The 19,550-nt window shown below is 37.3% G+C and overlaps 1 protein-coding gene across 5 annotated transcripts in view; it reads left to right on the top strand.

Moving 5' to 3' along the window:
• Positions 1 to 19,550, top strand: part of LOC103717709 (pentatricopeptide repeat-containing protein At1g76280) — a 31,624-nt gene that overhangs the window by 8,379 nt on the left and 3,695 nt on the right. For 3 of the 5 annotated variants that reach the window (XR_005514157.1, XR_005514156.1, XM_008806192.4), the window contains exons 5-15: positions 295 to 488; positions 2,025 to 2,132; positions 4,238 to 4,420; positions 6,875 to 7,385; positions 7,455 to 7,618; positions 8,084 to 8,179; positions 8,444 to 8,623; positions 9,929 to 10,156; positions 14,499 to 14,642; positions 14,863 to 15,051; positions 19,403 to 19,522. Coding sequence is in view for 3 of the 5 variants with exons in the window: in XM_008806192.4 (XP_008804414.2) it covers positions 295 to 488; positions 2,025 to 2,132; positions 4,238 to 4,420; positions 6,875 to 7,385; positions 7,455 to 7,618; positions 8,084 to 8,179; positions 8,444 to 8,623; positions 9,929 to 10,156; positions 14,499 to 14,642; positions 14,863 to 15,051; positions 19,403 to 19,522 (2,117 nt within the window). In the remaining 2 variants the exon portion in view is untranslated. Of the gene's footprint in view, positions 1 to 294; positions 489 to 2,024; positions 2,133 to 4,237; positions 4,421 to 6,874; positions 7,386 to 7,454; positions 7,619 to 8,083; positions 8,180 to 8,443; positions 8,624 to 9,928; positions 10,157 to 14,498; positions 14,643 to 14,862; positions 15,052 to 19,119; positions 19,264 to 19,402; positions 19,523 to 19,550 lie in introns of those variants that run through there. The other 2 variants (XM_039132069.1, XM_039132070.1) reach the window with 2 other exon arrangements.

Raw genomic sequence — 19,550 nt, 5'->3', positions numbered from 1 at the left:
GCTCTTGATAATTGTTATTTCTCTTCTAGAAGCATCAGCATGCATAGACATTGTATCTGTATGTGTATGGATGTGTTCTTGTGATTTCCAATGTGCTTTGTTGTAGTTGAGAGCATCTGACATCTAGCATTAATATTTGATATCAGCACTTTTTTTTATTATCCAAGCAACATAGCTTTAAAGTCGTGATCCATGCCCTACAAGCATAATCTGAATTAATGGGCATGTCAGAAATCATTCTCGCTAGCACACATATTCATATAATATATGATGGAAGGATGCCATAATTTGCAGATTTCAATAATTTTGGATGGAGATACTGTCCAAGGACTAGTTTTGGGCAGCAACAAGTTGTTAATGCACTGCGCATTGGGGATAGAGAGAAAGCCTCTAAGCTGCTTTTGAATATTGGACATGCCAATGGCTCTTTAAGTGCTGATGATTTTGCTTATATTCTGGAATACTGTGCACAAACTCCTGATCCACTGGTAAGAATATTGAACTGATATTTAAGTTTTATGTTGGACTATGCTATGTAGAAAATTCAAATGATTCAACTTTTTAATCCTGATACTGGTTAGTGATTTTTTTATGCACATTGTTTAATGAAAATTTTTGAATATGAGTTTTACTAAGCGAAAGAAATTCTGAACTTTAACCTTCATGGTAAAATCATGTTCATGTATGATTTTTGTTGCTTCATCGGATTACTCACTTAGTTGTTGAAAATGTATTGAAGGTCAAAAGCTTATCTTTCATGTTTACTGTTCAACTTAATTGTCATATAAAGATCCAGCTTACCATATCGCTTGTAGGATTACATACCTCTTTAGGCGTCATACATAAATAGTAGCAAATGCATTTGCAATTATCAACTACAAGTGAGCAGATATAAAATAACTTTTGCAATTGCAAAGAGAATTGCTGCATTTTTATTTGCAAATGCAAATCCTTTCGCATGAAAATGGATTCATAGGCGACCTATTCACAAGCAACTAAACAGCCCCTAAGTGTGAAGGTAGCCAGGTAAGGTTGCATTCTAATCATTGAAGTTTTCTACTTTGTTGGCCTTCACAAACTCTGTTTAGAGAGCACTTAAGGTGAAATAGTTGTAATGAAGATCCTAAGAGGATAGGATTCTGTTTTTTGGAGTCCTTTATAATTACAAATATAGTCTCGATAAAATTGTGTAGGTGATACCTGATATCTCCGCCTCTTCTTTCTCCTTTTCTTAATATTTGAGTACCTAGTCCTTTTCCTTGTTCATACTATTATATATTCTACCATATCAGCGATGGCTAACATTATACTGTTTTAAATCTGGTATCATATGTCCAGCAGCAAAAGGTTATAAACACTGCTGGAACGGGATCATATAAATGGCAATGTACATTCCATCATGTTTCCAGCTTTGGTACACTGTCATTATGGGATATAGTCTTATACTGTGGTGTCAGTTCCTGTACCATACTGTTCCGGCATATATGTAATCCCTTTACCCTACCTCATTGCCTGTATGCACATACTATATATGCTTATACTGCATATGGACCAAAAAGGCAGTCTGCTTAGCATTGTACAGCTGTATATACAGTTTGTTTAGTATTATGAGGCTGCATTTATGAGCTTGCTTAGCATTTTGGAGCCAAATATATAGCCCACTCTTTTGTGGGCTTGTTCAGGTGAAGAGGGTCCAAGCTGGTGGTTAGGTCTAATATTATCCATCCAGAAAAAGTATTAGTATAATTGTTGTTATTGTATTTAATATATTAGAGTTACTTTTAAATAGTTAGAAAAATTACATACTGCATATTGCATATGGCATATTGCGGTCTGCATATTGCATATGCACTATGCTGTCTCTGGACCTCTCACATACAGCAGCTGCATACTGCATAACACTACTTTTTTGAATTATTTTATCATCTCTTGGACATAAATGCCATGAAAAGTCTATTTGGAATTATTGTCAGATATAAATTGGTTTTGGTATGCATTGATGGATATTTATCTTTTTTGTGTAGTTTGTTATGGAGACATGGGAAGTTATGAAGGATAAAACAGTAGGCATGAACAAGAGAAGCTGCAGGTTTATCGTTCAAGCCTTAAGTAAAGGAGGATACCTTAAGGAGGTACTTGAACATTCCATTGTGATATAATTACTTCAGTTCTCTCAATCTTTTCCCTAGTCATTTAGAAATGGTGAAGCTGTTTCTTGTAAACTTTGCTAGATATATTATTATTTATTAATGTTTTTATTTTTTATAAAATTGTTTTTTTAAGTGAAGTAAAATATCTTAATATATCTGAATACTCTTTCACCATAACAGCCTAAATGAGTCTTAGAAACTCATGACTGTCTACCGTCTCCATTCCTTCTGCTTCTTTTCGATCTTTCTTCAGTACAATCGAGCTAAACTTTTGCACTTATTGAAACCATTTTTAGTAAGCCTCACGGCTTTCTGCATAGCTGTTTTAAAAGGAAAGCTTTGACCAGTTCAACCATAAGGGGTTCCTTGGCTAGTGGGTTTTATTAGCGTTGTTTAAATAAGTTGCTGCAAGAAAATGTCCTATTAAGTTACTGTTAAATGGAATGTATAAGAGCTAGGAAAGAATTTTATGTTTGTTTAAGCCCACTTTTGTGAAGCAAGGAAAAGGAGGGGTAAGCTGAAACTATTCGGCGAGTGGTGGTGTTAGTTGTGGCTGTAACTGTAGAGGGAATTCATTGTTTTTTTCCCTTTTTCTTGTTTCCCTAGTTGGAAATCGCGGTGAGGCCAGGGAGAAGGTAGTACCCGCCCACCCTTTTCTTTAAAGAGAGGAAGGCAAGGATTTATTAGGTAAATAGTCAAGGATCCAAATATCGTGGGACCAAAATGTCTCGGTTTTTCCATGGGATAGTATGCACCACAACACCCGGGATGGTGTATGTCCCATCTCGACACTCTTGATGGTGGGATGTCTAGCCATCCCACTATGTCTTAATTCTTTGTGAGGGCTTGTTTGGATATTCCTACAGGATTGGGCTGAAAGTCTTGTAGGATTCTTGGATTGGGCCGCCCATTTAAGCATGGCTCCATCAACCAAACACCTTCCAAACTAGATCTTGTAAGAAGGAAAATAAAGGACTTCCATGGGTCCTTTTTTTCATCTTGCAGACCAAAAATTGGGATTTGTGCTGGGATTTGACGAGCCCTTAGAAGATACAAAGCTGGAGAGGCCAATAGGCCAGATTCCTGCAGGATTTTCAACCCAATCCTGTAGGATTTTCAACTCAATCCCATAGGAATATCCAAACAGGCCTTGAATAGTGCTCGTGCTGAAAGAAGAACCCATGATGAGAGAGGTGGGGCTGTGGGTGAGAAATGGAAAGAGGACAACATGAGTCCGTTTATCAGCATTGGACATTACATGGCATCAATTTTTGGGGACCTTGTTTTAGAAAAGAACATGGGCCTCTAGTTTCTTGAGAACTGGAATTTAGGGTTTACAAGATTCTCAGCTACCCAAACATGTTTTTGTAAAATTCACAAAATGTAATTTTTGGGATTATTTGTATTTGTAAAACTGGAAAACCAAACAGTTCCTAAGGGTACCAAATAGTGCAACTTTAATAGTTATAACTTTTTCCTCAATAAATGCTGCATCTGCCAATCTGAGTTCAAGTTGGAAAATGGTGGAGGATTGATGCTAGGTTGACATTCAGTCATGAAGAGCATGTTGCATTGTGAAATGGATCTAAACTTAACATCATGAACGCTAGGGCGGAGGCTGTCAAGTCAGAAACCTTGGTGAATAAGGAGTGTCAAAGCCAAATCCAAATAATTGGGACAGGGTCCTTTTTCATTGTGACCTCGCACTTCTATAACAATATACTAGTTATTTCTTTTCCACTTCTTTGCTATTCATAACCATCTCTCTTTTTTATGGACAGATCCTGAAATGGTTAGAGTTTGTCTGCTGAGTTTTCACAATTTCCTTTTATTTTCCATTAAATTTCTGTCATTGGTTTCCCCAAAAATTTATGCTTGAGTATAAAATCCCACCATTCTGTGGACTTCTCAAACTTTGCATTGTCGAACACGTAGGATAGAATATCACCATGTTCATGGTTCACCCTTCATCGACAAATATTATAAAGGTTTTTCTTCTCATGAAAACATGAATTCTTGGTACATTCTTCTGATTATATGCATCCCTTAATACTTTTTGTACTTTTATCTTTTTATTTTGTCTTCAGGCATTAAACTTGCTTACTTCTCTTCGGGAAAATGACCATGTCAATGCTGTGCTTCCAATGTTTAATATTTTGTTAACTGGATGTGGAAACAAAAAGAGCTTGGAAGATGCTGACTATTGTATGGAGCTGATGGAAAGCCAACTTGTAGGGAAGTCTGAGATAACCTACTGTGAACTTCTTAAGGTTTGCGACAATCTTGAACTATTTTCATGATAATGATCACTTAATGCTATTTAATAAAGTGCAGCAACTTTTCTGCAGCTTGTATAAACCATGCAACTTCTGTATTTTGTTCTTTTAAATTGTAAGTGGATTTTGCTTCTGACAAGTTTTACTCATCAACCATCAGACTATCTCGCTGGTCTACTATATATATTTTTTTCAACTGACTTCTTTTTTTTAGCATCCATTCATTCTTCCTTCAATCTTCATTAATTGCATGGTGGATCTGAGTTATGGCTTTGTACAATAATGAAATGATACTTCTTGTTCATAGTTGCACTCCAATGACGCGTAACCAACTGATGTTCTTATTTCACAATAATCTTATTTGATGACATGACCTAAAAGAAAAAACTCATACAATGTAAAACAAAAATAAAAAAATGGAAGGAAGATGATATTTGTGGAGTCAAATGGTTGCTGCACTCTCTTACTCGTTTCTTAAATCACAACCATCTATTTAGTGACTTACCTTCCATGTTAGATGACAACAATCCATATGATGTCCATTTCATTTTATGCTAGATCACAACAACCAATGTATACCTTTGGTTATTCATGCTATGCTTTGTATTTTTTGTTATTATATTTTTACTGCCATGGTTGTCGCCCACTATTATTGCATGCATATATATTAGACTGGCCCTTGCTGGTGCATTGGTTGATAGTATGCTTCTTCCTAACATTGATGACTTGTCTCTAGGGATAAGCTTCTGCCCTTGGCTTCCCCATGTCCCACTTTGCTAAATTTATTACTAGAGGTAAGCTATAGAGTCTAGAGCTATGCTAGATATGCTTGGAAATGTTGAAATAGGATATTTCACAGCATAAGTCAATGCAATATTTAATTAAATTACTTTCACAAATGTATGCCTTAACATTACCTTAAAACTAGAAATTACTTTTCCTTTACCAAGAATTGAACTAAGATTTAAAAAAGTTGAGATAGTTTCTTTGATGGTTTTTGGACTTTTTGTATCATTGTATCATTTTTCTTCTCATTATTCCTTCTTTGTTAAAATTTAAAAAGATCATGGATCAATGGATTCTTCACAAAAATATGGGCTCATTGGCTTAATGTCAACATGGGATCTCTATGAAATGAAGAACCATTCGGTGCCATGGAATATCATGTTGGAAGAATTATTAATAGTTTCTTGATTATCACATTGCTTTAGTCATCCTCAGACCAATTTGCTGCATAAAGTTCCTTGTCAATTTATCTCAGAAGTAGCTAGAGCAAGGTACTACGCCATATTGGTATCGGGTTCCATACCGGTGCCACGCTATCACTGTATTAATACGGTACGGTATAGGGCTAGTTCGGCGTACCGAGTGTCGGTACGTCCTCTTTACTATATATTGGTACCGAATTGGTATGATACAGTACGCTCTGTACCATCGGATTTGGTACCATGAACTAGAGCAATTGTCTTACCTAATCTCTGTACTAAACTTGGTAATGACTACTCTATCTTGCTGTTCTTAGTATTTGGGCTTTCTAGTTTCTAATGAACATATAGTTATATGATGTAGATTTTCTATTGTACATAGACTAAGCTCAATTTGCTTTATAACATAATCAAATTCAAGACATCCATGTCGTGTACGAAGACTGTCTGTGCCTGGTGATGATTGAGATATTTGAGCAATCTTTCAATGAATTTGGTATGCGATCAATATTTAGGTGATATTTTTTATCTTTCACCAGTGCTTCATCATTTGATTCTGGGTGCTAATTAAAATTGATAGGATAATTTCCTAATATCCTTCAGCAAATCAAGTGTTTTGTTTTGCACATATTTGAAGCTGAACTTTTCTAATCATGCAGCCTCAGTATTTCTTGGAAGTGTTATATGGTTGCAGATCTGTGATATCAGAATATAGGAGTTATTTCTTCAGTTTCATAGTCTTCTTTTGGCTTTCTATAGTAACCACAATGTTGTCCATATAAACAACCTTTGTCTTATCTATCTTAACAAAGAAACTGTGAATTTGAATATCTATAGCTAATTCAATTGTTGGAATTATAACCTTTCACACCAAGCTCATGAAGATTATCGAAGGCCGCATATTAGTTCCTTTGACTGGAAACTTCATGTTTTATTTTGGTTTTACCATATTGCGGTTAGGTCTTAGCAGAATTATCGAGGAAAAGATTTTATGAACGCAAAACCGAATTTTTGGGCAATGCTTGTTAAATATTTTGGCCTTTACCTGTCGGGACTTGCACCTCCCACCCTCTTCTCTATATTTTTTTGATGTCGTTCATGTTGTATCAGCATTTACTGTGATTTCTATTTCCCACTATTGCAATTATTTCGTCAGTAATTCTAATTTTCCTTTTCAGTTATTACTTATATTCATCTTTAGGTACTTTATTTATTTGCTTGTTGATTCTTAAATGTTTTCCAGCTAGCAGTTATGCAGGAAAATCTATCTGCAGTTCATGAGATCTGGAAGGATTGCAGTAGGTACTATAGCCCAAGCATTATTACTTTACGAAAATTTGTTCGCTCCTTCACTAAATTAGGTGACCTTGAATCTGCATACAATGTTTTGCAACTCATGATGGCTCTTGTTAGGCAAGAAAATGCCTCTGTTACAATATCTGCCACAGGGCGATACCGGTCATCAAGATTAGATATTCCTATACCCTTGACTAATCATTCATCAGGAGTGAGATATTGGTTGGACACTGAAAGCGCATTGAATACATTATATGAGGGAAGCTCCACTAAAGCTGATAAGGGTTTAAAAGAAGTTTGTATGGATATATCCAGTGGTGGATACCGGTTACCATACAACATCACTGGGAATCTCAAATCAGAGAGGACTGCTGAAAATCAGCCTGATCTGTCTGATGCATCAAATTTTTTGTTCACTGAAACCCTTGGAAGCGGGTTCATCAACAGTCTAGAGCGAGGTAGGTGCAATTCACAGATGTTTCCTGCCATTGCTGATGGTATTGGAACTGACATTTGGAATTTTGCAGTTAAGCCAGATGAGAGGACCAAATTCAGTAATGAAAAGATGAAACGAGTGTCTGAAATGGCATCTCCTCCCGCTATGAATTTTTTGAGATGGTCTTTCAATGATATGCTCCATGCCTGTGTATGGTCTAATAAGTTCCAGCTGGCTGAGCAGTTGTTCCTGCAGGTACCATTGTAATAAGCACATTTTTCTAAGACGTGTGCGTTGTATTTTTCTGACACATACATGAACCATATTGGAATTCCTTTTGCAGTATTTTGCACTTTCTCGTCTCTCTTTGTATTTGTTTCTTGTATAATTTCAAGAGTCCTAGATGATCGTTGGTATTTTTTATTCTTTTTATTTGTCCAATCTCGCTGTAGCTATTTAGTGCTGAAAAGAAGAAACTCTATCACAAAAATGTTTTGTAGGTTTCCAGCTGAGCCAGATTGTACATCATCTTTAATTTCCATTAAATTTTTCCTATCCTGGAGGTTGTAATTGAACTATTAAAATGTCGAATTTTATAGACTGTTCTTGGATTATACGAGCATTATCTGTATATAAATAAATTTAATTGAAGAATCATAAGCTCTTTTTTAAAAAAAACCCATACATCTAACTATGTTCATGTTTTTCCCTTCTGCCCAGATGCACAACCTCGGAGTGGAACCATCAAAGCATACCTATGATGGATTTGTTAAAGCTGTTATCAATGGAAAAGGAGTTGCTTATGGCATGAAAGTGGTACTGCTCTTCAAATATGGTTGCGAAATTTTTATATAAGAATAAAAATGAGATCATCAAAAACAAGTTTTGATATTTTTGATTTCACTAGATTATAGATTACGATATCTTGTAAAACTGGGAGGGTGGAACTAGGATGGTACCCCAACATTTTGGATGCAGCACAAAAATGATCAGCATGCTTGTTTAATAATTCATTATATGTATTTTCTCTATATACATAATATGCAGCACTTTCATACTATTTATTCGTAAATTTTGCAGATTAAATCAATGGAGAAAAAGAATATTGAGCCTTACGATGATACTCTTGCGGCTCTTTCTGTTGGTCATAGCAAAAATTTGGAGCTGGATATGGCTGAGGCTTTGTTGGAAAGAATTTCTGGAGATCTACCAAAGTACATACGTCCTTTTAATGCCCTACTAGCTGCCTGTGATGTCATGGTAACTCATATTCTTCCTACAAATGACTCCATGAATTGGTTTCATCAACTTTTCTACCTTTGCTTTTAATTTTCTTCCTCTCTTCTGTTAGCTACTTGGTCATTGTATTTCCTCCTTAAAATAACCTAGGTCTAGCTTTGAATCCAATATTTTTGGGCTTTGATTTTGATATACTCTCCAACTTTATAAAAATAAAAACAAATATTTTGCTACTTATATGTACAGCTGTTATTATGGCGGCAAATTCCAATTTTTAGCATAACTGAAAGTCATTAAGAAATTCTCAATTCCTTTACTTTCACAAATTATCGCATGGTGCATCAGTCAGCTTTAGATCTGTGCCTTCAAAATGCGCACAGTGCAGTTTGCCCCCTCATATATATTGGTGCAGCTTCTGTTTCATTTTATCTAATTTCTTGCCAACTTCTGATTCATAACCTTCAAATGTAGCTATAGAGTGAATAAGTATTCTAAACATTGATCACCTGGTTTATGCTTGGAGATATTATATGAGAATGATTAATGTCACAACTCACAACCATGAATTCTGACACATCCTGGACCATGTCTTGCTAATCACATGCACATGATGCATGAGAAGCTTGACAAATTCCCTTCTAGAAACATGAGCAATGTAACCAAGAAAGAAAGATAACTCTGAAACGATAGTATATATTATTTTTTTGCTAAACCGTGATTGTTAGACTAAGCAAGAGTAAGTACATCCAATAGAGACAATTACAATGAGATCTTGAGACTCCAACAGAAGGTTAGAGAACCAGAAAGGGAAAACTCCTTGATCTGCAGCATAGTTGGCAACCCCACTCATGTGGACTATTTCCCTCGTGATAGGGAGGTGAGGCTTGGAATCTTGATTAGATATATATTATTATGACAGACACAAAAAAGATGTACCTAGGATCCAGTTTATGTGTCCTTCACAAATAGTTAATGTACCCATGGTAAATTTTGTGGGATGGGGATGTCTTGGTTTTTTTATGAAACAGGATGTGCCAACATCCTTCCTTGTCCCGACATGTAGGATGGGGGATGTCCTATGATGCTATGTTCAGGGTGCTAGGACAAGGGCAGGACTCTCTCATCCTGACTCTTGGGATGAGACCCCATTCCAGCATCCTCGAGGATGTCCCACCGAGATTTGGTAACCATGCCTGTACCATCAGATCTTTTAGTATCTCTTGATAAGTTTTCTCCAACTTTTGCCTTATATTATCCTTGCTCAGATTTTATAGATATGTAAGATAGTTAATAGATTGTTGGAAATGATTTTAAATTTTCATGCAGGATGAACCTGAACGAGCTGTTCGTGTTTTGGCTAAAATGAAGCGTCTAAATATAAACTCAAATATCCGGACCTATGAACTTATGTTTTCCTTGTTTGGCACTGTCAATGTTCCGTATGAGAAGGGAAATATGCTTTCACATGCTGATGTTGTCAAAAGGATAAAGACTATAGAGATGGATATGATGATGAATGGTATGCGACACAGCTATCGATCTATGCAGAATCTGGTAATTCTTGCATTTTCTTCTTCTTTTGACAATTTTTTTCTTGTTTTATTAAAAATCTAGAGAAACATTAAGATCTGTTATGTGGACATATATCTTCATATAACTGTCTTTGTGAAGTTGCCATTTTTCAGAATAGTCCAGCACTGGGCAATTTTGTGGATCCTGCCACTTATCATGCATGTAATGCTGAGGGAAAACTTTAGACTAGTGGTGTCAGTTTATCACCATATTGGTGCTTTCTTTGTTCCTATATTTTTGGCTTGATTTCATCTGATGTAGACAATCTAATATATGCCATCTAATGCCTTCCATGAAAGAGGAAGTGGAATGTCTCAAATAATACTCATTTTCCCCCTTTTTTGTTACCTATTCCTCTCAAATGAGTTTTGTTTGCTAACCTTAACTTGCTTTGCTTCTCACCTTTCGTCTTAGTGGGGCACACATGCAACGCACATGCAACTTACTAATAATAACCAAAATGGGTTTGTGATTGACCTAACATGAAGAACATATTGTATGTGTACTTGTGTAGCCTTTGTAGATATTGTCCATTCATAAGCAAACACACCCTTCTTGGATCTCTATCCATAATAGAGATAGAAACACGAGAAGCTTATTAAACATATCCAGGAGTTTTTCATAACAAATTTTTATCTGAAGAATATGATGTTACATTGCCTAATTACGGAGCTGTCATCAGTTGATGTTACCACAACCATCCACCAATTACTGGCCTTCTTTTTTTGGCGACATGCATGATACGCACCATAAAATAATAACGATTTTAGTGGTCTTTGGAAGTGACCGGCAAGCCTGGAAACTATTTGTGATAATTACACGTGTTAAAGTTGAATGTATTTTATCCACATTATAAGGTTTTGTATGGAACACACTCGTTCCCAGCCTGCCAAAACAGTACGTATTCCACCTACAAATGCACATGAGAGAATCCTCTAGAGATGATTTGAACTAATGCAAATTGCATGATGGACCATGTAAATTGAGGATCTACATCGTTGATTATGATTACCAAATTTAAATGCCGATATACCAAAACTCTAATGTTTAGAGGCTTTTCACTGATGGATTTAGTGTCAGGAGGTTAATGGTACTGTTTGAGTAGGATGGCAATGGGTCAAGCTGGTCAGGTTGGGTCTAGTTTGGTCAAAAAAACCCTTAAGCCATTTCTGTCTGACCCATCAATAATAGGGTTAAGAGTAGTAAATCCATGCCCGACACTGTTATTTTATATGGACACATCCAACCCGCCAACCTGGTTAAAACTTCACTTGTCGTATACTCTTAAAAAACAATTAGAAAATAGGACTAAGAAGAGGTGATCCAGGGTTGGGCATCAGAATTAAGTGATCTAGGAGAAGAAACTAAAGTGAATGAGAAGAAGTGATAAATTCTAAGCATATTGTCTTGATTGTATTTTTATTCTTCTGAACAATTAGCTGCACTACAGTTCTAATTACTTAAGTCAAAGAGTAACTAGGCCATCACCTAATGCAATATTACCACTATCTTAGGGGCATAGCCCTAGTTTTAGAGGTTTTTTGAATCATTAGCGATTGTGGAGGCTAGACACAAGCTCGATAGGGGTGGCAATTTACTTCGCCTATCAGGTACTTGACCTAACTTGACCCTAGTGGGGCGAGTTTTATCTGACCTACAGCGGATCTCGGGCGAGTGCAGATAATGGTAAATTACAAGGAAGGCAGTACCAGTACCAGCATCTACACCGATTGGCTAGCAGGATGGTACAGTACGCCCCCATGCCATGCCGTCTTGGTGCGAACCAAGAGGTAGAACTGAAAGAGAGGGGGAGAGGGGGGAGAGAGGGAGGGAGGGAGAGGGTGGTGGTTGGAATAAGGCTGAGGGAGGGGGGAGAGGGCTTCTCATCCGTGCGCTAGAGCAACGACTTTTGCCTCTTTTTATATATATTTTTGAATTTTTTAAGGGAACTTGAAAGCCACCATCGACTTCACTTATTATTTATTTTTTTTTTGAAATTTTTAAGTGAAGTTTGTAGTGGTTACTGACTTCACTTAAAAAATTCAAAAAGATATAGGAGGCCCTGTTTCATTTCGAAATAGGGGCTCTGTCCCTGTTCTGATGCACGGCGGAGCGAGGGTTTGGAAAGCCCTCTCCCCCTCCCTCCCCCTGTTCCGGCCTCCACCGGCCACTCTCTCTGTCGCTCCCTTCCTCTATCTCTCGTCCACTCTCTCTTTTTTCCTCTCGTCTGCCCATTTCTCGATCCGGAGGCTGGAACCGTCCTAATCCGCCGCCGATACGGTTTGATAAATCTCGAACCATCCGACTTGGGACGGTTCTAACGGTTCTAAACTTGACCTGGATATATACAACTCTTCACAAATCTCCTTCTCGAGGCAAAAAAATGATTTGGATGCCAAAAAAAATGATTTTTGCGGCTTTATGCGACTGATCTATCCAACCTGCCCTGTCTATTTCTACCTGCCTTGCTCCATCCTAAGACTCTACCTGCCTTGCCCTGTTCCGAGGCAAGTACTAGGCGGGTATGAGTAATGGCCTACTCGATCCATACCTGATTTGTTGCCATCCCTAAAGCTCGACCAATTTATAATATGGTTTGCCTTGAGCAAAGTTCATCGAATCGGTGTCAGAAGTCATACTAGTCAACAATCACTTCAATACAGTATCAATATGTATTGTATTGACCCAAGACATACCGAAATCAAGGGAGAAGGGAGGGAGGGATCGGCATATCTTTGACTATGGCTGTCATCGTCTGCAATGGCTGTGTTCATCATCGTCATCGCCATTGTCGCCACCGTGGTTTGTGGTCGTCATCATCATTGTCATCGGAGGTGGGGGGCTGCGACGACAGTGATGGAACCCTAACCCTAGTGATGGCAATCACGAGAGGAGAGGATAGCAAGACACGAGGAAGATTAGGAGAGGGGAGAGGTGGGTTATAAAGGCCCGGACATGGTTTGGTTTTGGAATAGCCTGAAATTGCTTGAAATCGGTAGGAACATGCGGTTTAGCTTGATTCATGTTGGTGTTGACCTAGGATCGAATTGGTGACCTAGCAGTCTCGGTTCCTGGTTGGTCTGATTCAGTATGCCTCAGACCACCTAGTTTTGGATAGTTTTGCAGACCCTGGTCTTGAGTAACCCAAAGCTGATATGTTTATAAGAATCCTTGCCCATACCCATTTATTTTGGGTAGGTTGGTGAGCCGGGTTAGAAATTGCTGCCCCAATAATCAACCAAGTTTATAAATGAAGGATTGGCCATACAAATTGAGAATTGACAAAATGGTCAATATCCATCCATCTTGAAATATAATAGTTCAATATTGAGTGGATTTCTCTATCTCAACAATTATTCAGTTCAAACAATTGTATCACCTTGTCAGAACTGTCCACCTAACAACCACTCAATACATAAATAAGGAATATTGGAAACCTCTGATTGGTGAACAGGGCACCCGATTATTCATAACAATCCTCTAAAAGTAAGGAGGATTTAAATTATTTATCAAGTGCAGCCAACATCCAAAAATCAGCACACAATTTGTGGAGTATATCATGCTTCTGCGAATGAGCAAATAATTTCTCCTGGTTCTACTTTCCCATGGTCATCTGCAAAGTGTGCTTTGATCATTCAATGGAGTCGTAGCGAATATTAATCTTTGTATTATGCTCTTATGTTACAGTTAAGTGTGAATTTCATGTTATCCTCAGTTTTTGTATAAATAAAAATAAACATGGTTTGCTTCTCATGTTTTGTCTGGTTGATTGCATCAAGTGCACGTAATTTCATTTAGTGTTCCATCAAACCCTTATCTAGGCAACAACGGAACTGGTTATTGTTGTTACTTGCAACTAAATAAACAAATTTTGTGATCAAGCATCAATTGCATCTATTTAACCCACAGAGATAAACATCATTATGGTTTGGTCTTTTCACTATCGAGATTTTTGATTGTTTTCTTTTTTGAATCATTATGTGCATTTGCAAAAAAGTATTTAGTGGTTTTATTTAATTCTTAGTTTATGATATCTTGAAGTAAATTTAAAACTGATAGAAGTTCTTTAGAGTTGCCCAGCACTTGGTAGAACTAAGAAGCATATCTAATGCAACTTGTCTCAGCAATGTTAAATGTTAACACGGCTATTTATCTGTACTTATTTTCCTTGACTTGTTACTCCATACTCTATATGATTCCCACTTTTGGGGATCTCTGATTTTGAGCATAAGCTCAATTTCTATAGTTAAGGTTTCTTTTTTATAGAAAAATGTGTTTTTTTTTTATGCTTAGCCCAATCCTTCTTTATCTCCCTCTATTTCAGATAAGAGCTCTTGGAGCCGAGGGCATGATACAAGAGATGCTCGGTTACTTAAATGTGGCTGAAAACATGTTTTGGCAGACGGATCCTTATCAGAAATCTGATATGTACAATATTGTGCTGGACGCACTTGTTAAGGCCAAGGAAGTATGTGGTGATTATTTGTTTCTCTCTTATTTTCTTCTTTCTTTTTTTTTTTTTCTGTTGTTGGGTCTGTTGTTGGGCAGGGGAGGTGAGCTGGGGTGGAGTGGAGATCAGCATGGTGCTGATTTAATGTGATATATTTAGAAATATCCTTGTCCTTGTTTATATAGTGCATATTGGATCACATGCTGAACCTGATGAAGAGCTTTTCATTGGAATGCAGAGTCACAAGGCAATTGAAGTCTTTAAAAACATGAGATCATGTGGTCTCCCGGCCAATGTTGCTACATACAATATTATGATAGAATGTTGCAGCATTCTGACATGTTTCAAGTCTGCATGTGCATTGGTATCCTTGATGTTGCGCGATGGTTTCTGTCCACAGTTATTGACATACACTGCGCTCATAAAGGTATTATATTACAATTCTTTGATTTAAACACATCTCTCAAAATTAATGCATTAACAATAACCTGTAGGATATATTAGAAGCTGGGTTTTTATTGATCAAATGAAAACATTATGTTGAATTATGATCGTGTCACGCCCCGAACCCAGAGTGTAACGAACGCCGTATACCTGCTTGGCAGACCATATAAGCATGCAAGGCTACATATCAGAACAAAGCAATAATGATTCTTAAAAATTAATTTAATCAAGATCTTATACAAATAATTCCTACAATCAATTGTTCCAAAGTGACATAAGCCAACATATGCTAACCATTTATTCAAATCAAATAAAATGTTCTAACTAGTCTCAATAGTCTAATTAGAACTCTAATCACTGAGAATATCTTCAGAAGATTTAGAGCACTTCCCCAAGTCCTGAGCAATCATGAATCTGGATATGAAAAATAGAGAAAGAAGAAATAATGAGCTACACTAGCCCAGTAAGCAACATAATACTCCAAAGTGGAGTTTAAGCATGACAAATAAATAATTAGTTAAAAAGCAAGATATTGATCCGAAATAAATTAATTTTGAATAATATATATCTCTTTTGAAGTTTACTATTATTTTTATAAACTGATACTAGAAAACCAACATCAGGTTATGGCCACGTATCCTAGTGGCATGGGTCAGAATGCACAAAGTGCCTAATACCACTATTCTAATCATCGGTGGTTCGGTATGCAAATACTATTCTAATTATCGATGGTTCGGGGTCGAAACTAGTTTCTCAGATTATAAGTCGACAGGGCCAGTGAATAATCTCCATTGGCGGGGCCAGATCATAGCCGTGCGGAGAATACATATTAATGAAACAAATTTCATAATTTATCCAGATATATTTTCTAAATTTCATAACATAACATAACATATTTAAAACAAAAAGATTTATTATAATAACATGCCTGACCCATTTGACAAAGTATAAAATAGATATAACAATCATATTTAATAAACTAATTATCATTTTACCAAAATTTGGAAAAACATACTTTGAAGCATTAGGTTACTCACCTTTTCTTGCTTCAAATCCTACTTCAGGTAGGGGGGTCAGGTTCATCTGTTTTATCATTAAAATACAATTAATTTCATTATCATTTTAGAAGCTAAGCGAAGTCAAAAATTAAAATACTATTGAAGATACGATCTCATGCCCAAATCAGATCGGTCAGGTGGCAGTACCCGACTGTCCGGGTCAATCTAAACTGGTCAAGATGAGTTATGATTTAAGTGGCTCAAAAAGTCAAGGATAACCGAATTCTAGGGGATACTTGATAAGGCTAAGGGTACGGTCCAGTATGCTGCCAGGGTATCGAGGCGGTGCATGGCCTCCACTCAGGTCAACTTGGATCTGAGCAAAAAGGTAGTCAGAGCTTTGAACTATGATCCCTGAGTCTGGTTTAGGAGAAAGAGGCTTAGAGAGAGAAAAAGGAAGAAGAGGGAGTCTCAATCTGGGTTCATTCAGGGGTCTAGGTTTGGTCTGTCGATGGCACGCGCCATTCCCGCATCTAATCTACGGGCCAAGGAGGAAATAGCAGTGAGGCAAGTAATCCCTTTTCTTTTGAATTAATACCTAAGAATAAAATGGGAAGGAAATAATAAATGAGAAGAAGAAAATGGGAAGGGAGAGAGGAAGGAGGAGAGGGAAGAGGGAGGAAGGTTCGGTGGCGGCGAGGCCTTGGTGGCAGGGAGTCGACGGCAGCTGCGGTGGCCTGCGAGAAGGGAGAAGCTGAGGTTGTTGTCGGTTGCCGAAACAGAGGGATAGCTCAAAGAAGAATAGAGAAGGAAGGGAAAACTCACCAGTGTGCGGCAGAGATAGGGGATCTCGGCCGAGGGCAGCTCGATCTGGCGGTCAAGCAGCGACGATGCTTGGGACAGAGAGAAGAAAAAACAGAGCCGACGTGGGAACTAAAGAAAAATGGAGAGGATTTTAGAGTGGTAAAGCTCGGATTCGGCGACACGATGGTTGTTGAAGGTAAGGAAGAAAGGAAGAGAAGCTCATCGGTGGATCACTCGAAGAAGATGAGGGGAATTTATAGAGATTTTGGGATGGGGATAGGCTCGAGGCCGTTCCATCTGCCGCGATCCCAATGGCTGATGAGCACGTCCCAACGGCTGGCACATGCGGAAATCACAGTAGCCATTGTCATCGTGTCTTATTTGCTCAACCGAAGAGAGAAGAGAGAAGAAGAAGCAGAGGATCACGATCACGATCCTCTATTTCGAACGTGCTGTGGGTCAAAGGCTGAAGTCGGCTGGGCCTGCCAACTTCAGTCCATTATGGCCCATCTAGGTCGGATCTCACAGGTAGTAACTTCTGTATATGCCTTATTCTTAACCAAGTGTATGGACCTAACTTTTTGATTTGTAAAATGAGGAGAAAATGGAGGTCTAGTTGAGGAACTCGCAGGTAAAAGGACATGGCTGTGCTTATTAGATGGCCAGGTACTATGAAGCATAAGCATCAAATGTGATTTGGGTTTTATAACAAAGTCCACATAGTCTAGGGCCTATAAACTGAAGAAAGTACAGAACAGTGGCTGCCTTGCTGAATTTGGACCATGTAACAATGCATATGCTACAATCTAGTACATGTTAGGCTTATAATCTTATATCAGCCCTCATATTACTTAATGGCAGAGGGTAGATTTTCTGCTTAATTAAAATAATATAATTGTGGTATCTGTACAAATATCTCTGGCCTTCACCCTAATTACTATAAGCCATCAAAATATGATTTCATGTTTTACTTTTCTTCATCTTAATTCATTTGGTTGCTTGATGTTAAAGACAGTTCATAAATCCATAACAAAGTTTCATTGCAGTTTAATATTTAAAAGTGATTTCACATTGAACCCAAGCCTAAACCTAGTCAAAAGTTTGTTGGGGGCGTAAGTCTGGAGTTCATGTGTTTTTTGGGTTTTATTTTATTTCTTTTATCAAGTTTGGAATTGGATTTCATAGATCTCATTCCATGTCTCATGTTTATTCCTCTAAGTACATCGTTCAATATCAATACTAGTTTATAGATTTGGCAGGTTAAGATGGCAAATATTAGCATACTTTGAGTCATTGTTAGTTATCTTCTCAAATTTTGGCTGCTTAAGAGGTTTTTACTTCTTTTTTAAATTTAAAAACTGTAATTTCCAATCCCTATTTGGTAGATGCGCTCTGCTTCAAAGAAAAAGGCATCAAATGAGCTTGTATGGAAAGAAAGATGACAAAATTCGTGTACTTCCCATTTCATGTAGTAATTGCATATTTTTAGGAATTCCATATCCCAGCCAATTATTTCTGTGAAGTTATGTATTATTTTCTGAAGTCCAGTATGGTCTCTGAGTTTTCACGGAACTTCTGTACTTCCATAAGCATCTCGATCATTTTTTAAGATAAATTGGAAAACTGCTTTCCATGAAATTAGCTTGGAACTTTGACTTTAAAACTTGACCGAAAATGTTATTCATGGTTTTACACACAAGGTGATCCACAATAACAGTACTATCTGTTGCAAAACTAGTTGAATCAACCCGGTTTGTTTGCTTTTATATTGTAAAAAAAAAAATCTAGGATGATAGGAGAGGAGCTCATGCAACTTTGGCTATGGCGAAACAGAGTAATCTTCTTATTGAGTTGTTTTGCATCAGTACTGACATTTTTATGTGGAAAATGATGACTTCTGGCTGTCCAGATGCATTGCAAGCCTACAACATAAACTGATACTGAAAAATACAATTTTTAAAAATTTTCAGAATCTTTGTTTGTAAAGGGAAGGTAATGTCCAAAGCCCATTATGTTTGTATGGCTGGATGTAGGACTTGTATGATTTCACAAACTTTTGTTGCCCTAAAATTGACTTTGTTAAAAACAGATATCAATTTGACAAATAATGTCTTCATTTGAAGATATAACTTGATTAGTTTTATCTTTAATGCATATATTAACAAGATTCTATTTGTGCCCTAGTTTTCTTCAATTCATTAACATTTCCTCTCTCTTTTTGGCCTTTAATTTTGTTGCTTGTCTTTTAGGCTTGCATTATTTACCAAGATGGTTTTCAACATATTGGATCTCCATCTTGGTGTCTAGGAGATGACTGCATGGTCTGAAGTTTTCTTGCTAAATAGGTTTTTCTGGACTAGCGTAGTTTGTTTTTTCTTCCCATTTCCTCAAACAGTCTTATATGACTACTTGAGGAGCAACCAGCTTGCGCTCATGGATGACCAATGATTGCTGACATGGCTCAGACATCAGTTTATAGAAGTACGGAGCCATCTACTCCCTTTTCTAAAGTTTCTTCCTGGCAACTCTCAGGTACTTCTCGCAAATGAAAATTTTGAGGGTGCGTTACATCTTTTGGATCAATGTCGCTCTGAAGGAATTCATCCAGACATCCAACTATTCAATATAATTCTTCGAGAAGCATTTTTCAAGGTAGTATTCTTGCTTGTTGTAAGGAATA

This window comes from Phoenix dactylifera, chromosome 1 (assembly GCF_009389715.1).
Source record: "Phoenix dactylifera cultivar Barhee BC4 chromosome 1, palm_55x_up_171113_PBpolish2nd_filt_p, whole genome shotgun sequence".
Classification (NCBI taxonomy): domain Eukaryota; kingdom Viridiplantae; phylum Streptophyta; class Magnoliopsida; order Arecales; family Arecaceae; genus Phoenix; species Phoenix dactylifera.
This window is presented reverse-complemented; position numbering and strand designations above follow the sequence as displayed.